At 32.3% G+C, this 18,704-nt stretch overlaps 1 protein-coding gene across 2 annotated transcripts; it reads left to right on the top strand.

Annotated features, from left to right (window-relative positions):
* The first annotated feature begins 366 nt into the window (after positions 1-366).
* LOC145070049 (uncharacterized) lies at positions 367-17,254 on the top strand. 2 transcript variants are annotated; one of them, XR_013689803.1, is made up of 4 exons: positions 367-510; positions 16,606-16,698; positions 16,864-16,941; positions 17,031-17,254. XR_013689803.1 is itself a non-coding variant. In XM_079016973.1 (3 exons), exons 1-3 carry the CDS (start codon positions 16,579-16,581, stop codon positions 17,163-17,165), a joined length of 333 nt encoding a protein of 110 aa, XP_078873099.1. In that variant the 5' UTR covers positions 16,458-16,578; the 3' UTR covers positions 17,166-17,254. The 2 variants fall into 2 exon arrangements, 1 of the variants encoding a protein (XP_078873099.1); XM_079016973.1 differs by lacking the exon at positions 367-510 and having other exon boundaries at positions 16,458-16,698.
* Positions 17,255-18,704: the final 1,450 nt, after the last annotated feature.

Genomic DNA, 18,704 nt, shown 5'->3' with positions numbered 1-18,704 from the left:
AATATAATTGCAAGTCATAATTAACTCCATTGATTAATTTCAATTATGATATGAAGACAAAGGACTTTCACCAAAAGAAGATGTTCAGGATAATTCTATAATTTCCTTATCGGCCATTACACAAGAAAATTATTCAAGAAGATATAATATGAAGACAAAAGGCTTTTATCAAAAGAAGATGCTCAATAATAACAAGATGACAAAAGAGAAAAGGAACTTTATAAAAAGAAGATTTTCAAATATAATTCTACAGTTTCCTTGTATAAAAAACATTACACAAGAAAATTATTCAAAAAGATTCTTTAATCAAGCACAAGATCACCTATAAATAAAATTGAAGTTTCTAGTTTTAGGCTATGAAAATGTTCACTCTCTCAAATGTATAGCTTATGTCTAGAAAAACCCCTAATGTTTCTATATCTACCTATAGATGTTTAAAGTCTGTAGATTTCCAGGTCATTCTTTCTCAAAACGCTTGTACTAATTGTATTTCAAGTTTATTGAAAGAAGGTACTATTTAAGAGTACTTTATTTAATTCTTGTTTTGTCATTATACTCTTGAATTCATTTTCTCCTACAAATATTTTAGTTATTTATTATGATTATTTCATTTCGAATTATTATAACAATTAATTATACAAGATTTGAAATTTTTGTTAAAACAATATAAATTTTATACAATCAAGATAATCATATTATTCAAGCTTAATTTAGGCTTTCTTAAAATCAAATAATGGTATCAGAGCCAAGAAAGATTTTTTTGGGTGGTTATGTGTGATAAAATTATTTCAAATTTGATTAATTTTGGTTTTAAATTCTATAAGAAAATTATGAATTTTAATAAGTATGATTCAAAGTCAAGGTCATTGATTGGTTGGATTAACGTAAGACACATATATAAGGACGTAAGTCGCGGTGTCAGACCACAATCATCATTAGGACGACTCCCTTCTGTTTATCACTATTAAAACAAGTAAGCTTTCTTATAAAATCTTTAAAAAAATAAATCAAATATGAGTAGTCTTTCATGCATATTATCCAAAAAATATATTCCTAGTAAAAGTATTAATTAAAAACCAGATTATGATAATAATCAAATAAAATCTATCGAATAAACTATTGGTGGCAAAGAACAAAGTTTAAATGATTGGGCAATATCAAAAACAAATATAATTACAATATATAAAATAGAACTTTCCATTATCTTCAAAATTACTCAATCAAAATGACCGAATAAACTGTGTCTATTTGTCAAAACTAACAAAATTTAAATCTATTATCATTAAAGTCTATTTTAGAACATAGACAAAAATATAAATTTCTTCATATATGTTTAGTACAAATTGCTATTAAACCTTTATTTAGAATGTGTATTGATACTCCCGTTCTCCTAATTTTAAGAGATAAAAGACATAAAGATTTTTAAAGTTTTATTTTAGTTATGGCAAAAACAAATATTGCTAAAGGACCAATTTATTTTAACTGTTATCCAAATTTTTCTATAGGATTATTCGATAAAAATATATTAGATACTTTAGTTTTAACAGTAGAAACAAAAAATTTAGAATTTAAAGATAATATCAAGCCTTTAGCAATAATCTATCGTGTTTGTTATAAAACCATAACAACCACGTTAGAACCAAGAACCCATCTATCAAGCCCAAGAAATGAAACAATTATTTTTTAAGCAAATACTAACCATACTAAGGTTTATATGCCTAAAAGGCTTAAATGGTCGGAAATTACTCAATCATGTAGATGGAATTTACAAAACGTTATTGAACCAAAGACTTTAGATTCTTCAAAACAAATTTCTAATATTATTGAACATAATGATGGATCAGTTTATATAAACTTTTCTTCTATAAATTTTTTATCATCATGATTTTCAACAAGTTCGATTCCAGAAGTTCGCACCTCAAAACCTTCATTTTCAAAATAGAGATCTTTACAACTAAAAGTTGCTGATTATACTAATTTCATTCCTAAACCACTTTATCAAGATGAACAAAATGGTGAAACTAGTTTACCTAGTCCCACTAAATCGAATTTTATAGATGAGCTTCAAAAGTTTAAACAACAAATATGAGTAACAAAACCCAAATATATTGTAATTCCGATAACAATTATAATACTAATTTACTTTAAAAAAAATTGGCAAGACTTAAGCACTTCAACAAAACACTTAAAAGAAAATCAATCAGAAGTACAAGAATTAATATCTAAAGGTCAAAATTGTATTGCAATTCAAGAAGTTAAAATAGGAAGACTAAAAATTGAGATTGGTCATTTTAAATTAGTCATAAAATGTATCAGTTATTCAATTAACTATATTTCTGACAATTTATTAATTTGTTAAATGAGTTCTAAAATACAGATTAATTGTTCTAAAGATAATCGGCTTTGGATTAACATAATAAAAAGGTATTGGAAAATGAACTCTAATATGTGTAAAAATATTCAACATTTAAAATATTCAAGATCTCACAAAAAAAACACTATTTATTAAAATTACAAACCAATAGCCATACGTATAATAAACAAATAGAAAATTTTCTCGATTAACTAAAATGGTCAAGACATACAAATAGTCCAGAAATTGTAATTTAGAAACAATAAATCATGTTTCTTCAATCCTAACCAAAACAACTTGTTAATATGGATTTTTCTAAAATAGAATATCACGTTGATTTTAATTACTTAAAAATATTTAATATTATAAGGAATATAATGATAAGAAAAGAGCTTGGCATAACAAAAAAAATTCATATTACTTAAAGATTTCTACATTTACGACTCTGGAAAGCTTATGTTTTATCAAACAAAATTTATTCTCTATTTTTTCAATGGTTTAAGTTATTTTATACTTCTAAACATAATATTGAGTATCCATTCAAAAATGACTCTAATACTCTTATTTTTAATTAAAAAAAATCCATAGACATTGACTCTAATCAAGAAACTATTTTAAATTATCCACAAAAAAAAAAAGAATTATTATTGATAAAGATATTTTAGCAACTCCTCTAGTAAAAGTTTCAAATCAACAAACAACTGAAAAATTTGTAAAATATTATATATCAAAACAATTACTTAAATGAAGTTTTAGCAATTATTGGAAAACAATTAGATAAAATAGAAGAAAAGATCTTGAAAGAAAAACATTTACAAAAGATTTTAACAAATTTAGAAATAGAAACAATAAAAATAAACAAAACGTTAAAAATATAGAATTACAATTATTCAAATGAAAAGAGAAAAAAGAAAAGGTAAGTTTTAATAAAAAAAAACCAGCAGGTTCTAGTAAATATTCAAATATTAGTTTTGTTTCTTATCCGCAGGAAATTTTAATTTAGGAAATAAAAAATTAATCAAGGGCGGATTTAGGGGGGGGGGTCACCGATGGCAACGACAACCCCTAACTTTTCCGGTCGCAGTGGAAAAATTTTCGAAAATTGTTAAAATTTTTATTTTTTCAACTATCGTGCAACCCTAACTTTCTCATGCACCCCTTACCGTGAAATTGTGCGTCCGCCCCTGAATTTAATAAACGAATTAGATAAAAGACTTTCAAAATTAAATATTAAAAATATTAATACTTTTAGGCAAATAGCAATGGATGAATATGAAAATATTAATAATGATAGCGAAATTGACATTAATACTCTTGTTCAACAATTTCCAAATGATTAAGATATTAATCAACTTACTATTGAATTTTCTAAATTTAACAAAATTAATCAATCCGAACGTAACACATATTTTACACACACACACATACACACACACACACACACACACACACATATATATATATATATATATATATATATATATATATATATATAGGTAATTCTGTAAATTGATTTCAAAAACTCAGTAGCGTTTTGTTAAATGCTAGATGAAGTAACTTTTAGATTTGGAGCGTTTTGTATAAATTAAAAGCTAAACGCTCGTAGTAACAAATGAAACTTTTTATTTAAACTCAAATGTTTTGTTAAAAGTTAGAAGCTAGAAGCTCTCAAACACTTTATGTCAAACAAACCTAAAGCCTCTACCAAGTGGCATAATCCCACATTTATTTTTAAATGGTAGCAAGAAAGAGAACCTATAATGAAACATGTTCTCTTTCTTTCCATCATTTATAAATATCAATTTGTGCAAATTCTTTGGTAGTTAAATTACAAACGAAGTGAATTGCTTTATAAATTGAAAGATCATCTACAAACATATGAACACCCGAACGTACATTTTCATTGAGAATAATCATGAAACCATGAGGAATGTATACTTATTAAACCATGGTATCTCAAAGAGGAATTAGTTTGATGAGTTTGTGGTCTCGAGACAGAAGGTTATGGTTCACGTTTAAATGCTTATTTTTTAATTGGATTCTTGTTGTTTAATTTTTGTGTTCATGGTCACATTGTTAGGGTTTCAACTAAACTGATCATTTATTTGAATTCTAGCTGTGTATTACTTGTTTGAACGTAAGATCCATAATTGTCTGTTGGTTTAACGATATAAGTAATTGATATGACCAATTTTATAGAAGATTTTGGTCTCATATCTTGAAAATATACATTATGTATTGCAATTCTCATGGTTGGTAGGGTGAACATTTAACTTAATTGGACCAGACCGGAACAAGAGCAGTTTTGATAATGTGGGCCAGTTTTTGTTTCTTCTTATAGGGCTATATCAGTTTTGGTTCCAAATGGTTTTAGTGTTATCCGTTACGGGTAAACAAATGGCACCAACACAAAATTTGAAGGGCCAAAATCACTTCATAATGTTGCCTTAGTCATATTCTTTAAATTGTTATAAGTTAGTCGGATTGACATTATATTTATCCTAACATTTAGTTTCTTTTTTGTACTTCATTTTAAACTAAATTTTCACTTTATTTGGTTACAAATTACTTGAGTTACATGCCCTCGAAAACAGGGTATCAAAAGTATTTTTTTGCTATAGTACCAAGTTTTATTCATAAATAACCAAGTTTTTCATTATATTTGGTATTTTTCTACATCATTTACCTACTCGTGAAGGCTCAAATAATTCGTCTAAACCATTGGATAGCAAGTGTTTCATAGAGTTGTATATTCAACATAACAAGTTGTACCGATTCCATCTGGGTAAATAATTGGATAATCGGGACCAGCATCAAAGACTGTCTGGTCACGTTTTTGGTCCTCTCATTTCCATTAAACCGACTCATGTTCCAAACCGTTTCGGGGCGGATGCTCGCCCCTAATGGTTAGCCATAAATTGATGTATTTTGTTTCGATCCTAATGCAAATTCAATATTAATTTTTCATGATTAAAAATCCAGGTTTCGAATTAGAATCAAGGGAAAGCTTCACCAAACTCTTTATATTCTAAGCTCATTAACAATAAAACTGTAATTTTATTTTTTTAACAGAAAGGGACAAAAAAAAACCGATAAGTATTATTGAAATTGACAAGAAGACGAAATTGTCCACGAATTTGAGAATTTAGTCAGTAATCTTGTTTTTTTTTTTTTCCCAAATAGGTATAAATGATTGCCAGTTTCTAGTCCTTTTTTTGTTAACATTGCTGATATTTTGTAGGGGTGTTCACAGTCCGGTTTTTTCGGGTTTTAGGCAATGTTATAAAACCCGGGTCGACCCGGCCGGTTGAACCGGTTGGACCGTGACCCGGGATAGAAGATGGGTTAATCGAGACCGGGTTTTTGTAAAAATACCGACCGGATCGAACCAGCCGGTTTTACCATAAACCGCGGTTGAACCGGGTATTGTGAACCGGTAAAACCCGGATTGGCCTGTTTATTAGGGCTTGGTTAATTAATTGAGTATCGATGTATCGCTCCAGGCCACAACCCACAAAAGAGACTTCGGTAGTTCTGTTCTTCGTTCTTCTATGGGAAAAGATTAAACGAAAGCAGCAAGTCGCAATCTAAAAGCAGCAAGTCGCAAACGAGTTCCATTCTCCGGCGATTCCATTCTTCTCCACAGGTGAGTTTCCGATTTCTTTCTTTTCTATGCGATTTTTTTTTGCTGCTACATCGACTGGTGTTCCTTCTCCACCTAAATCCAATGCAGTGACCTCAACAGCAACTGCAATGCAGCGACTTTGAAATCAGGTTATTTTTGCTGCTACATCGACTGGTCTTTTGGCTGTGAAAGACTGAAATCAGTTGCTAGATTTATTTTATTTTCTTCTCCAATTTTCTTTTCTTCTCTAATTGACACAAGTGATAGATTTAGTTAGTTTATTTATTGTTAATTATAAATTACAGTTCATTTATAAATTACAAGTGATAGATTTAGTTAGTTTATTTGAAATCAGGTTATTTTTGCTGCTACATCGACTGGTCTTTTGGCTGTGAAAGACTGAAATCAGTTGCTAGATTTGTTTTATTTTCTTCTCCAATTTTATTTTATTCTCTAATTGACACAAGTGATAGATTTGGTTAGTTTATTTATTGTTAATTATCAATTACAAGTGAAATCAATTACAGTTCACATATTGTTAATTATCATTGTTTCAAGGTTTTGTGACAAATTTGGTTAGTTTACATTTCATTTATTGTTAATTGGTCATTGTTTCAAGGTTTAGATTATGTAGATTATGAAATTAGGATCCAATTGACATATGTTTATTGATTATAAAATTACTTTTCAATGCAGTTAGATATGGAATCAAGGGAAGAACAACCATTGCAAGCACAATCTCAAGCTCAATCCCATTCTTCGGTTCAATCAAATGTACGAACAAAGACGGATATAGCATGGGAACATGTTACTCAAGTCGTTGATGACAAGGGGAAAAAGGCATGGATATGTAACTTTTGTCAAAAAGTTATAGGTGGTGGTGGAATAAACAAGGTTATGAAACATCTTGTTGGTATTAAAGGTAAGGTAGTAGCATGCCCAAAAGTTAGTCCAGAAGTGCGGTTTACAATGCAAGGAAAGTTGAAAGAGACTGCCCAAAAAGAAAAAGAAAAACGCACCACTAGTGTTACTATCTTGGATGATGATGAAGAGATGGAGGAAATAGAAATGTCAACTGTGAAAAAGGGTAAAAGGAAATCTACTTCAAACTTGCATCCATTTTTTACAAAAGGTATAAATGATCATTCCCAACCCACTATCAAATCTGCAATGCAAAGTAAGGCAAAAATACATGATGTGGATTTAGCTATTTCTATGTGGTTTTATGATGCATGTATACCTATGAATGCTTGCAACTCTCCTTTTTTTCAACTTATGGTAGATAAAATAGCAAGTATTGGTTATGGGTACAAAGCACCTAATTATCATGCTCTGAGGGTTAATTTATTGACAGATGCAAAAAAGTCAGTTTCATTGATAATTGATTCGTTAAGAAGTCAATGGGTTGATGCAGGTTGCACAATTATGAGTGATGGGTGGAGGGATGTTTCACAACGACATTTGATTAATTTCTTGGTTTATTGTCTGAAAGGGATATCATTTCTTAAATCTGTTGATGCATCTGATATAGAGAGCAATGCTATAAATTTGTGTAATTTGTTTGCTGAGATTGTTGAAATGGTAGGAGAAAAAAATGTGGTTCAAATGGTAACTGATAATGCTGCTAATTACAAGCTTGCTGGTACTAAGTTATGTGAAAGATATCCTTCTATTACTTGGTCTCCATATGCAGCGCATTGTCTTAATCTTGTATTAAAGGATCTTTCAGAATTGGATAATGTGAAAAGTTTGGTCAATCTTGCATCAAGGGTTACTATTTTTGTTTATAATCATAAGTGGCCCTTGTTGGGTCAAAATATGGTTTATACTTTACTTTTCTGGGCAATTGTATTTTTCTGTAATATCTTATGTGTTTACGGTCAAGTTTACGGCCAGGGAGGTTTTTACGGCCGTAAACCCTATTTACGGCCCATGTTTACTCGGCCCATATTCTCATGTATATATATAGGGGTGAGGGGTGTGAGGATTGATTGATGAACGAGAGAAGAGAGAAACTAGAAAGCATTTTATGTGTGTGAATCTCTTGTATCTGGATCATAATTCATATCAATACATACAAGATTCATATTATTCTTCTTCTCCTTCTCTTCTATTTGATCTCACATCATCCGTTTGATTAAGATTCCGCACCATCAAACGGATCTGACTGATACACAGGCAAATTAGGGACTTACAATTGGTATCAGAGCCAAGTTGTATCAATCAATTTTGTCAGATTTGGAGCATTATTTGATCTTATTTTCGAAATATTCTTGCGTTTTTGGATAGATCTCGCAAAAATAAGGGGGGTTTGTTCTTTGTGTTTTTCATAAAAAAAAGGGGTTTTTGATCGAGTTTTGGAGCTTCAAAGTCGAAAAATCGGTGTTTTTGGTCGGAGTTTGCGGCCGGCGGCTAGGGTTTTGGAGTTCACGGCCGGAAACTGTTCACGGTCGCCGGAGTTTGCGGTTGCCGATTCGGGTCGTCGGAGTTTGCAGTCGCCGGGTCGGAAGTCTTCTCGGTCAGCAGCATCAACGCATCAGTGCTTCGCATTTAAAAAAATCCCACGCGATTTGAGGTTGCCAAGGATCGAACCTGGGACCTCCAATTCATAGTCAGCAGGCCTTGCCAACTCCAACAACAGATCCTTTGTAACTTAACTCCGAAATTTTAAACTTAACCACTCTTTGCCGCTTCCAAGTTTCGCAAATTTCATACTTTCAGCCCAAAATTCAATTTCTTTTAGCTTTAAATTCCTTTTTCATCCAAAATTAAAAAAATAATAATAATAAAAATAAATAATAATAATAATTATATAATTAAAAAAAATTATTATTTTTTAACTTTTATTTTTGATTTTTTATTTAAAATTTTGATTTTGACTTTTCAAGTTTGACTTTTGAGTTTAATTTTTTAAATTTGAATTTTAAGTTTGACTTTTGAGTTTAACTTTTTTAATTTGACTTATAAGCTTGACTTTTCAAGTTTGACTTTTGAGTTTAACTTTTTAAATTTGACTTTTAAGGTTGACTTTTGAGGTTTATAATCAAAGAGTTTGACTTTTAAGTTTTATTTTAGCTTCTAGTTGTGCTTTTAATTGATTTTAAGTTTACGAGGGAATTGAAAAACATGAAAGAGAGTCGTCAGGAGATGTTAAGACAAAATTTCAACATGTTCGATTATATCCCTGGAGAAACCCTGAAAACTCAGTTGCAGCGATTTACTACACTTACTACTGAGATGAATATAGTTGGGGTCTTCTTGACCAAATCTGAGATAAACAAAAAGCTATTGAACTCACTTCCGAAATCGTGGGATATGAACGTGGCTATCATCAAGAAGACAAAAGATCTCAATCATCTTAGTCTTGCTGATGTAATTCAAGAACTTGATGTTTTGAAGTGTAGAGAAACAATGAGTTCTGAAAACATTCCGGTCACTGAAGTTACATGTACTCCAGCTTGTGAAGCCACGATTAAATTTCTTCGGGAACAAATTGATTTATTTAAAAGAGAAGTTGAGGACCTGAGATATGAAGGGTATCAACTCAGGAAAGGACAGAAACCCCTGAAGGCTGAATTAGAAGCAAAAACTAAGGACTTTAGGAAACTTCAGGAAGAGTATAACAACAGGTATGAAAATTATGATTATATTAAGAGACAACTTGCTGATGTAACTGAAGAACTTGACGCTTTAAAAATTAAGTGTGGAAAAACAGACGTTAGTTTTAAAAATTATACTGCGTGAAGTCAGATAGTCGAGTCCTTATATGAAACCCAATTAAAATTCAAAGAAAATCAAAACAAGGGTTTGGGGTATGATAGTGTACCTCCTCCTTATAATAATAACTACACATCCATCCCTATGACACAGGACGAAACTGACAGGCAGCCATATATTCGATATGGCAAACGAGCTGGATTTGTGTCAGGAGGAGTTATTAATATTGAAGATACTAATGTTGCTACTTCATGTGCAGGTAAAGTAGCAAAAGATGAGAACAAGGAGAAAACCATTGAACAAACCAACATCTCCTTGAACTCTGAATCTGTTGCTTCGAACTCAACTGCTTCTGATCAGCCTGCCATTGAGAAATACATGCCACCAATTCCAACGCAACATAGTTATTGTGGCAAGTGTGCATGTGGGAACAACAAGAGACAAGGCAAAGATACGCCACCAGGGGCGGGAAGAAACAATTTCCCAGTGAAGAAAAAGACTTGTTTTCACTGTGGAACACCTGGACACATTGCCAGAAATTGTCCTAATCGCGCACACGTTCCATACTATGCTCAAGGCTGGCAGAACGCGCCAAGAGGGAGATACTTCAAAAGAAACCCCTCGAGATCAAGATCATACATTGACGACTGGAATGCCAAGAAGGCCAAGAATTCAACTCCCAAGGCCAAGAATCAAACCCACAAGGCAAAGAATCCGAATCCCAAGGGAAAGAAGGAAATGTCGGTCAAGAAGCCCAATCCAAGAGATGCTCCAGTGAAACAAAGACCGGTTAGGTCAAAGTCATCTCGGCAGCCAGCTTCAAGTTCCAAATCAAGTGTCGAGGCTCCCATCGGATCGAACAAGAAATGGGTTAAACCGGAATATAGATGGTTTCCAAAGGTGAAAACTCCCAACTCTTCTAATGACTCTAATATTTCATCATCTTCTGCTTGTGATAAGCAGGATATGTCATGGGAAAGAGTAACCTACATTGATGAAAAAGGTCGACCCAGTTTCAAAATGGACTGGGTTCCAAAGACTAACTAATTTCGCTCTGTGTCGGAGCAGCTATGGAGGCATATCATCAGACTTCGGTTTGTTGGTAGTAGCTGTTCTAGGCACATGATAGGAGGCATCTCTCAATTGTACAACACTCAGAACATTGTTTGGGAGAATGTGTCCTTTTGTGGGAAAGGAAGAAAGGAAGAGATCACAAATGGGGTTAGTGCTTAATGACATGAAGAATTTTCGGATCTATTCTTAGATTATGCGTGCTGTTTTCAGACCTTCTGAATGCAGATTCAATCGGTGACTTACGGTTTGAGTTTCTTTTCTATACTCCTGAGTTTTTCTTAAGCTGATTCGCTTTAAAGACAAATTTTTGTTTTAAGATAGTTTAAATTTGTGCAGGTACTTTTGTTTCTCTCCTATGCACAAATTTAGGGGGAGAAATAAAAACAAAACAAAAATTAGAAAACTTTCAAAAATCCAAAAACATTAGAAAATCAAAAAATCAAAAAAAAAAATGTTGGTTATGAAATGTGCTTGAGGGAAATGTACTTAGGAAATTTATAGACTTGACAAATCTTGACCTAGTTAGATACATTTAGCCTGACAATACGACGCTCGGATAGGTTGAGCAGGGAGATATATATGGGAATCTACTCGTCACATAAATTGAACCTGTACTTGGAACCGTGGTTTAACTCTTCCTCGGTGTGCGGATTCTGTCTTTAATTCTGGTTGGATGGGGCGACTGGTAAATTCCGATAAATTAGGTCTGTAGAATATCATTTTCTTTCTTTCTGTCTGTTAGTCATATGTTATCTCTTTTGCGTGACTTATAATCCGACCTAGTACACAACATATGCAACTTTATTTCTCTGTAGGCTATATATGTGAAATACTTCTTATCTGTTAGCCATATGCTGTCTCCTTTGCGCGACTTCTAATCCGACCTGGTACACAACATATGCAACCTTCTTCTTCTCAACCCCTCTGAAGTAGTAAGTAATAGAATTCTAAATCTCTCCTCTCTCTGAATGGTTGTCTGCTCACCGGGTGTAAGGAGTACTCTGGAAGTTCTTGATGGCTGGGGCATATCTGGAAGCGGGAAACACGTTCCAGTACACTTAAAATTGAACACATACAGATTGCCTGTAGATCTCGCTGCTCAATTTAGGTGGACAACAATATCCCTGGTTGTCGTCAGATGAATGGTCCTTAAGATATAGTATCTAAGGAATTAGGATCAGATATAATTTTTAGGAACTTAAGTTCACCTTGTCTTGTATCACATAGTATGTCCTAAATCAGTCACAATTTTTCGTGTTTAAGTAGACAACAATACCGACGATCGACCAGACAAAGACGTGAAGATAGAAGGTACCGACAAGTGGATAAAGGTTTTCTAAAAACTTTGATCCCAAATCACTCTTAAAGTTAGATATCATTTTTATTTTTGTTAAATTTGTCATAGTTTCTTCTAATTTAAATATTAGGGGAAAATTAAAAAAAATTAAAAATAATGAAAAAAAATCAAAAATATTCAAAAATCAAAGAAAAATATAAAAAAAAATTAAAAATTTAAAAATACAAAAATAGTGTTATTTCAGTTTTATTTCTTGTTCAAAAACAAAAAAAAAATCAAAAATCCAAAAAAATCTGAAGAAAACCTCAAGTGCTCAAGATGAAGTCATTCATTGAAGATTCATATGTTCATCCTGATGCTGTGAAGAAATCAAAGGTTAAAGCTGAAGCCAAGCTTCCATTGAAGATTGACAAGAAGAGCTAGCTACCTTTTAGGGGGAGCTTGTTGGGTCATTAAGAAAAGAAAGTTATAAACCAAGGGGGAGATTGTTGGGTCAAAATATGGTTTATACTTTACTTTTCTGGGCAATTGTATTTTTCTGTAATTTCTTATGTGTTTATGGTCAAGTTTACGGCCAGGGAGGTGTGTACGGCCGTAAACCCTGTTTACGGCCCATGTTTACCCGGCCCATATTCTCATGTATATATATGGGTGAGGGTGTGAGGATTGATTGATGAACGAGAGAAGAGAGAAACTAGATAGCATTTTGTGTGTGTGAATCTCTTGTATCTGAATCATAATTCATATCAATACATACAAGATTCATATTATTCTTCTTCTCCTTCTCTTCTATTTGATCTGACATCATCCGTTTGATTGGGATTCCGCACCATCAAACGGATCTGACTGATACACAGGCAAATTAGGGACTTACAGCCCTTGAATTGGTTAAGAAAAAGACCCGGTTAGAAAGAAATTATCCGTCCAGGTGCTACTCGGTTTGGTACCGTGTTCATAGCATTGCAAAGTTTGTATGACCATAAAGAAGATTTACAAGCAGTGGTCATATCTAATGAGTTTAAGAAGATGTTGAAAGTGGAAAATGCGGTTGAATGTAAACAGATTGTCTTGAATGAAATCTTTTGGAAGAATTGTTTGATTACAGTGAAAGTAATGACTCCTTTGTTAAAGCTTTTGCGGTTGTGTGATTCGGATGAAAAACCTGCAATTGGTTATGTTTACGAGGGAATGTATCGGGCAAGAAGAGGGATTAAGGAATTGTTTAAGAAGAAGAAGGAATTATATAGGCCTTACACTAACATAATTGATAGTCGTTGGAATAGGATGTTAAGAAAAAGTATTTATTGTGCGGCTTATTGGTTGAATCCTGTTTTTCAATATGATCATGCAAATCTTTGTAAGAAGAATGAGGTGTTTCAAGGCGTTCTTGAAATGGTTGAAAAGACTTTTAAAGGTGATGACGTGTTAAATATTACATTGAATTTAGGGAGGTTTTGTGATGCTCAAGGTACCTTTGGTAGATCTAGTGCCGTTGCTTCTCGTAATCTTACTCGTCCAGGTATGATTTAAATTTAATGTGTCATTATTATATATAAAATATTGTATTTTCTAATATATTTTTTTTGCTAACTATATCTTTTGTAGATGAGTGGTGGAAGTTATTTGGCGGAGATATTCCAGTTTTGCAAAAGTTTGCTATTAGAATATTAAGTCAAACGACATCTTCTTCCGGTTGCGAACGTAACTGGAGTGTATTTGAAAGGATTCACACGAAACGGAGGAATAGATTGGAACATCAAAGGCTAAATGATCTTGTATTTGTTCATTACAACTTGCGTTTACAAAATAGGTATGGTAACTTGCTAAGATATACTATGCTATAAAATGACCAAGTTATATTTGAGATTTTTTTGAATGTTTTTGTAGATTGAAGGTTGATATGAGGTCTTACGATCCTGTTGACTATGAAAATATTGATAAGACGGGATTTTGGGTGGTTGAAGAATAGCGCGAAGGAGAACTTAATTATGATGATTTGGAAAATATGCTTGATGAGCAAGAGCATGAACCGGCTTCTGAATCACAAGGTGACCATGTTGATCATGAAGTTGATAGTGAATTTTAGTTACTAAGTGACCGCGAGATCGATGCTTATAATACTCCAATTTCTCAAGATCCATGATTTGGTTTGGTCGTAACGTGTTTGGATTTGTCTACAACTATGTTTTCTTTTGTTATTTATACTTTATGTTGTTGTTTGTTGTGTTAAGATTGATCTATAACTTGTTATTAATACTTTATGTGGTTGTTTGTTGTGTTAAGATTGTTTTTTGTGTTTAGATTAAACTTTGTTGACATCAAATTATTGGTATTATATGTCTATGTAGTATGCAGGAAAGCAAAAATATATGAAAATAAAAAAATGCCATAAACCGGGTTGACCCGGCGGTTGAACCGGTTGACCCGTGAACCGGTCATCACACCGGGTCAACTAAAAACCCGGGTTTTAAAACATTGGTTTTAGGTCAAACCGAAGCCAAACCGTTACTAACGGTTTTTGTTAAGCAAAAACCGAAGTCGAACCATTGAAAATTTAAAACCGAACCAAACCAAACCGTTACTAACGGTTTGGCTCCGGTTTGGTTTCACGGTTTGGGCTTTTTAGGCTCATTTTAGTCGAGTGAATTGGTGACATGGCGTGGTGTGACAACTGAAAACGATAGAGAAAACAAGAGAAACAGAGCCTTTGCGTCTTTGCGAATTACGTACTCGATTAGGGCAAGCTGAAACGAGTAAGTGAATCACGAATTCACGATTGCTTGGAGGTGGACGATTTGGGCTTCATTTACTAATTACCAGATAAACAAAAGAAACTACAATTGGGCTGTAATACTTAAATATTGTGGGTTTTAAAGTTTATTATTTGTATATAAAAATTAATATATAATACAAAAAAATACAATTACATATCAAAAAATAAATTAATATATATACAAATCCTACAGTCTTATACGGTTTTAAATCTTAAAAACCGTAAGCCAAACCGTTCAATACGGTTTGAAAAGTTCGAAACCGCAAACCAAACCGTAAAGAAAAATACAAACCGTAAAACCAAACCGATGACCGGTTTGGCCGGTTTCACGGTTTCAAACCGAACCGCAAACACCCCTAATATTTTGTACTTTTATGTTAAAAAAATAAAATCATGAACTTATTGAGAATGAACGTAGAATACAGGGCATTTTGTTGAAAATTTCCCTAGAATAAATTTGATAACTTTTTAAACTTAAATAATTATTAGAAAAGAAAAACTAGTTGTTTAAACATATTAACGACTAAACCCAATTAAGGAAAACAATGTAAACATATTCTCGTTAATATCAATCATTAAAAAGATGGAAAAGAAAAAAAAAAGTTTGCAATGAACTAGAAGTTTATATAGTGTTCAAGGCAACAGAAAAATAACTTTAGAATTCCTATTAACAAGCCAAAAAAAGAGAAATAAACAATCGAAGTTAAAAATCAACTCGACTATGCTCTTGGGCCATGGGCCCGCTCATCCTGGGATTGGGCGTGGTATGAGATTAGTCAAGTTCATGATAGCCTAACAAATGAGTGTTAATGGTAGGCTTTGGGCTTGGCTTGCTCATAGTGTTAGTGGTAAGGCATAGTTTTATAGTCAATAAAGTACTTATGAATAAGCTATTAGCAAAAATAAAAAAAATTGAAAAGAGACATACAGAATTAATTGCCAACCTTTTCAACATATGTTCTAAGATCCGACCGATGTCTCTTAGGTGTTTGTTTTTTTGAAACAAAAATTTATGAAGTTTGCGTACCACCTTTACAACCTTCTGCAGCAGAAGAGATGAACCAAATGGTTGCTGACTGTAATAAGAAACGTGTTTGTTTTTTAACATCTGTATGTTACTGTAGATATTAAAAAAATAAAATAAAATAATTTTATATACCAAAAATAGGTTTTTAATACCGAAAATTTAATAATGTATGACATTTCAGCAAGATTTTATGATATTTCAACAAAAAATAATGATATTTTACTCTCCCTAAATCCGCCCATGGGTTGGACGAGACAATACAAGTGCTGCCACAAACAGAACATGCGAAAATGTTTTTTTACTCTGAAGACTTCTAAAAACAAACAACTGCAAGATAAAAACTGTTGCGCATGTGTTGTGCTGCGCAACGCAATAAAAGATCTGAAAAAGTCTTTTTTACAAAAAACAAATAGTACCTTACACTCGTTACCATTTTTTTGGACGTCATACAAATAAACCATAAATACAAAAAAATTATAACATAAACCAATAACCAACAAGTGGGACATTTCATGTCACTTGTTTAGATAATCGATTTTGATACAATTTAGAATTTATTTTGACGTCCATGAAAATATTGCCTTAAAGATCTCAATGACAAACACGTGGCAATAGGTTTAGATCCGTCTCTCCTATTTTCTTGTTATCATCAATCAGCTTCGAATAAAGAACAAATACTTGGCTTATGATTTCTAAACTTTAAAGCATCACGATGTTGAAATTACGTAATATTTTTAAGGTTTCTGAAGATCTTATCTTCAATGACACATCCCTATTGTCTTTCTCAAGAAGGCCTAGAGCATTTGTCACCTCTTCAAAACCTTTACTCAAGGTAAAAAATTCAGTTTATCATGATCTTGCTCTTATGCACACGTTGATTGAATTATCATTTTGTATGTCGATGAAAAACGTAATATGAAATAAGTTTTTATTGTTAAATTGCATGTTTTGAGTTTTGAAAAAAAAACAAGGAAATAAAACGTTGTGAAAATCACAGAACACGGATGAGAAAGTGGAAGAAACATGTGCAGAGGTAACAGAAGCAGCTGAGGAAGTTAAGGAAGGATTCGAGCAGGTAATTTCGTATGAATATATTACAAATATTAATGTTTAAAAAGAATATAAAAACATAATAATTAAGAGCTTATAAGTGGTTATACTCAGGTTTCAAAAATGAAAAAAGATGTTAAAGGAAAGGTATTGGAGGCAAAAGGTGGTTTGGTAAAGCGGGCAAGGGAAAATGTGGTCGATGTTGCTGCCCAAAAAGCTAAAGAAAAAGTAATAAAAAATATCAAATGAGGAACCTGATGTATGTATCTCTTGAATGTGTTATATTCCATATTTTATCAAACTTATATGTTCTCTAATTAATGCACTTTTGAATAGAATCGATATTCGACTTGTTATGGGGAGCCCTGACTTGAAAAAAGCTGTAAAAATGATTCCGTGTTGTTTGTTTTTTTTTGTTGTTACAATCCAAAAATCTTTCAGATTTAGAAAAATAGTCATTTTTGTTTGGTTTGGTTTGTTTGTGTTATAAATCAAGAAAATATAACAAATCTTGACCTAACTGCGTCTGTTCCTAATCTTTGCTTACTATTAAACAACCAGTTTTAAGTCCTTCAAGTGCTTCTTGCTTTCTTAAAGCATCCGTATCAGAGTTTTTATGGAGTTTTTTCATTAAAAAACTTTAAAAAAAAAAAAAAAAAAAAAAAAAAAAAAAAAAAAAAAAAAAAACTTGTTTTATCTCTAAAATAAAAAAAAACTTCAAGTGCTTCATTATGTTTTTTTTGGGACTTCAAAAAAACTTTCTATTTACAATTGGTTAAAAGTTTGTGAGCCCCACCAAATTAATGAAAAATCTCAATGAAAAAACTTATCTATTAGACAAAATTGTAAGAATGGTCCCTATAATATGTCAAAACTGGTATATTTTGGTCAATAAAAGTTTAGACTAGCACCGGTGGTCCAAAAGTTTCAATTTCTTGCGAGTTTGGTCCAGTTTGGTTTGAACTGTTTTTATAAAGACGATTTTGCCCTTGGTATTTAATTTTCCATTTTTATTTTATTACTAGTAATTAAAGAACAATTAAAAATAAAACAAAAACAAAATACTCTCTCTCTCTCTCTCTCTCTCTCTTTCTCTTACAACCCCAATTCCAGAGAGATATTGAACCCATTGTTATCATGGTTTGAAATCAAGGAACCCTTGAAGAATAATTATACAAAAAGTTCATCAAGAAATCATCATCGCTGCAATTTTTTAAACCTTGTTTTGTAATTTCTTCAACATGAGTTTCTCCTTATCTGCACAACAACTTCGAAACTTATATTCATCTTCTTCCAGCTTTAACTCTATTACAACAGTTATTTACACCTGGTTAACGAAGTTGAAACAAAAAACAAATAATAAATGTTCGATATCTAAATCCAAACCCCATATACCAGATCATCATCGACGAATAAGAAATTCCAACAAAACCCAGATTGGAAAAACAAAGCTTTAGAAACTGATAAGAACCCATTTACTGAATTTGAAGTGATAAATGGTTTCAATTTTCATATACAGACAATGATTAGAGAAACGACAAGGGAGTACGAATCTTACTTGAGATAGCTCGTCGATTTCTCAAGAACCAACTTGCAACAACAACAAAATCCTTTGAAAACTCCCACTTGAAGTGCTTCAATGATGACATCGATTCAGTCTCCTTCGGTTCAGAGTAAAGGAGAAGTGGATATGAGGGATAGGAGGTGGGTGTTGGCTTCAATTTCAGTTTCAGAAAGAGTAAGACGAAGCTTTTTGGTTTGGAACTTATGGGGGATCCGACAAACTTT

The sequence above is a fragment of the Lactuca serriola genome, chromosome 1 (genome assembly GCF_051521515.1).
Source record: "Lactuca serriola cultivar US96UC23 chromosome 1, Lser_US96UC23_V15, whole genome shotgun sequence".
Taxonomy (NCBI): Eukaryota; Viridiplantae; Streptophyta; class Magnoliopsida; order Asterales; family Asteraceae; genus Lactuca; species Lactuca serriola.
Note: the sequence above shows the minus strand (reverse complement) of the source record. Positions and strands in the feature narration are given on the sequence as shown.

Bases quoted from the DNA above. Each gene is read 5' to 3' on its own strand.
- LOC145070049 (XM_079016973.1), top strand. From the start codon at position 16,579: ATGTTGAAATTACGTAATATTTTTAAGGTTTCTGAAGATCTTATCTTC. The intron at 16,699-16,863 runs GTAAAAAATTCA...TGAAAATCACAG, and splicing joins CTTCAAAACCTTTACTCAAG to AACACGGATGAGAAAGTGGA. The intron at 16,942-17,030 runs GTAATTTCGTAT...GGTTATACTCAG, and splicing joins TTAAGGAAGGATTCGAGCAG to GTTTCAAAAATGAAAAAAGA.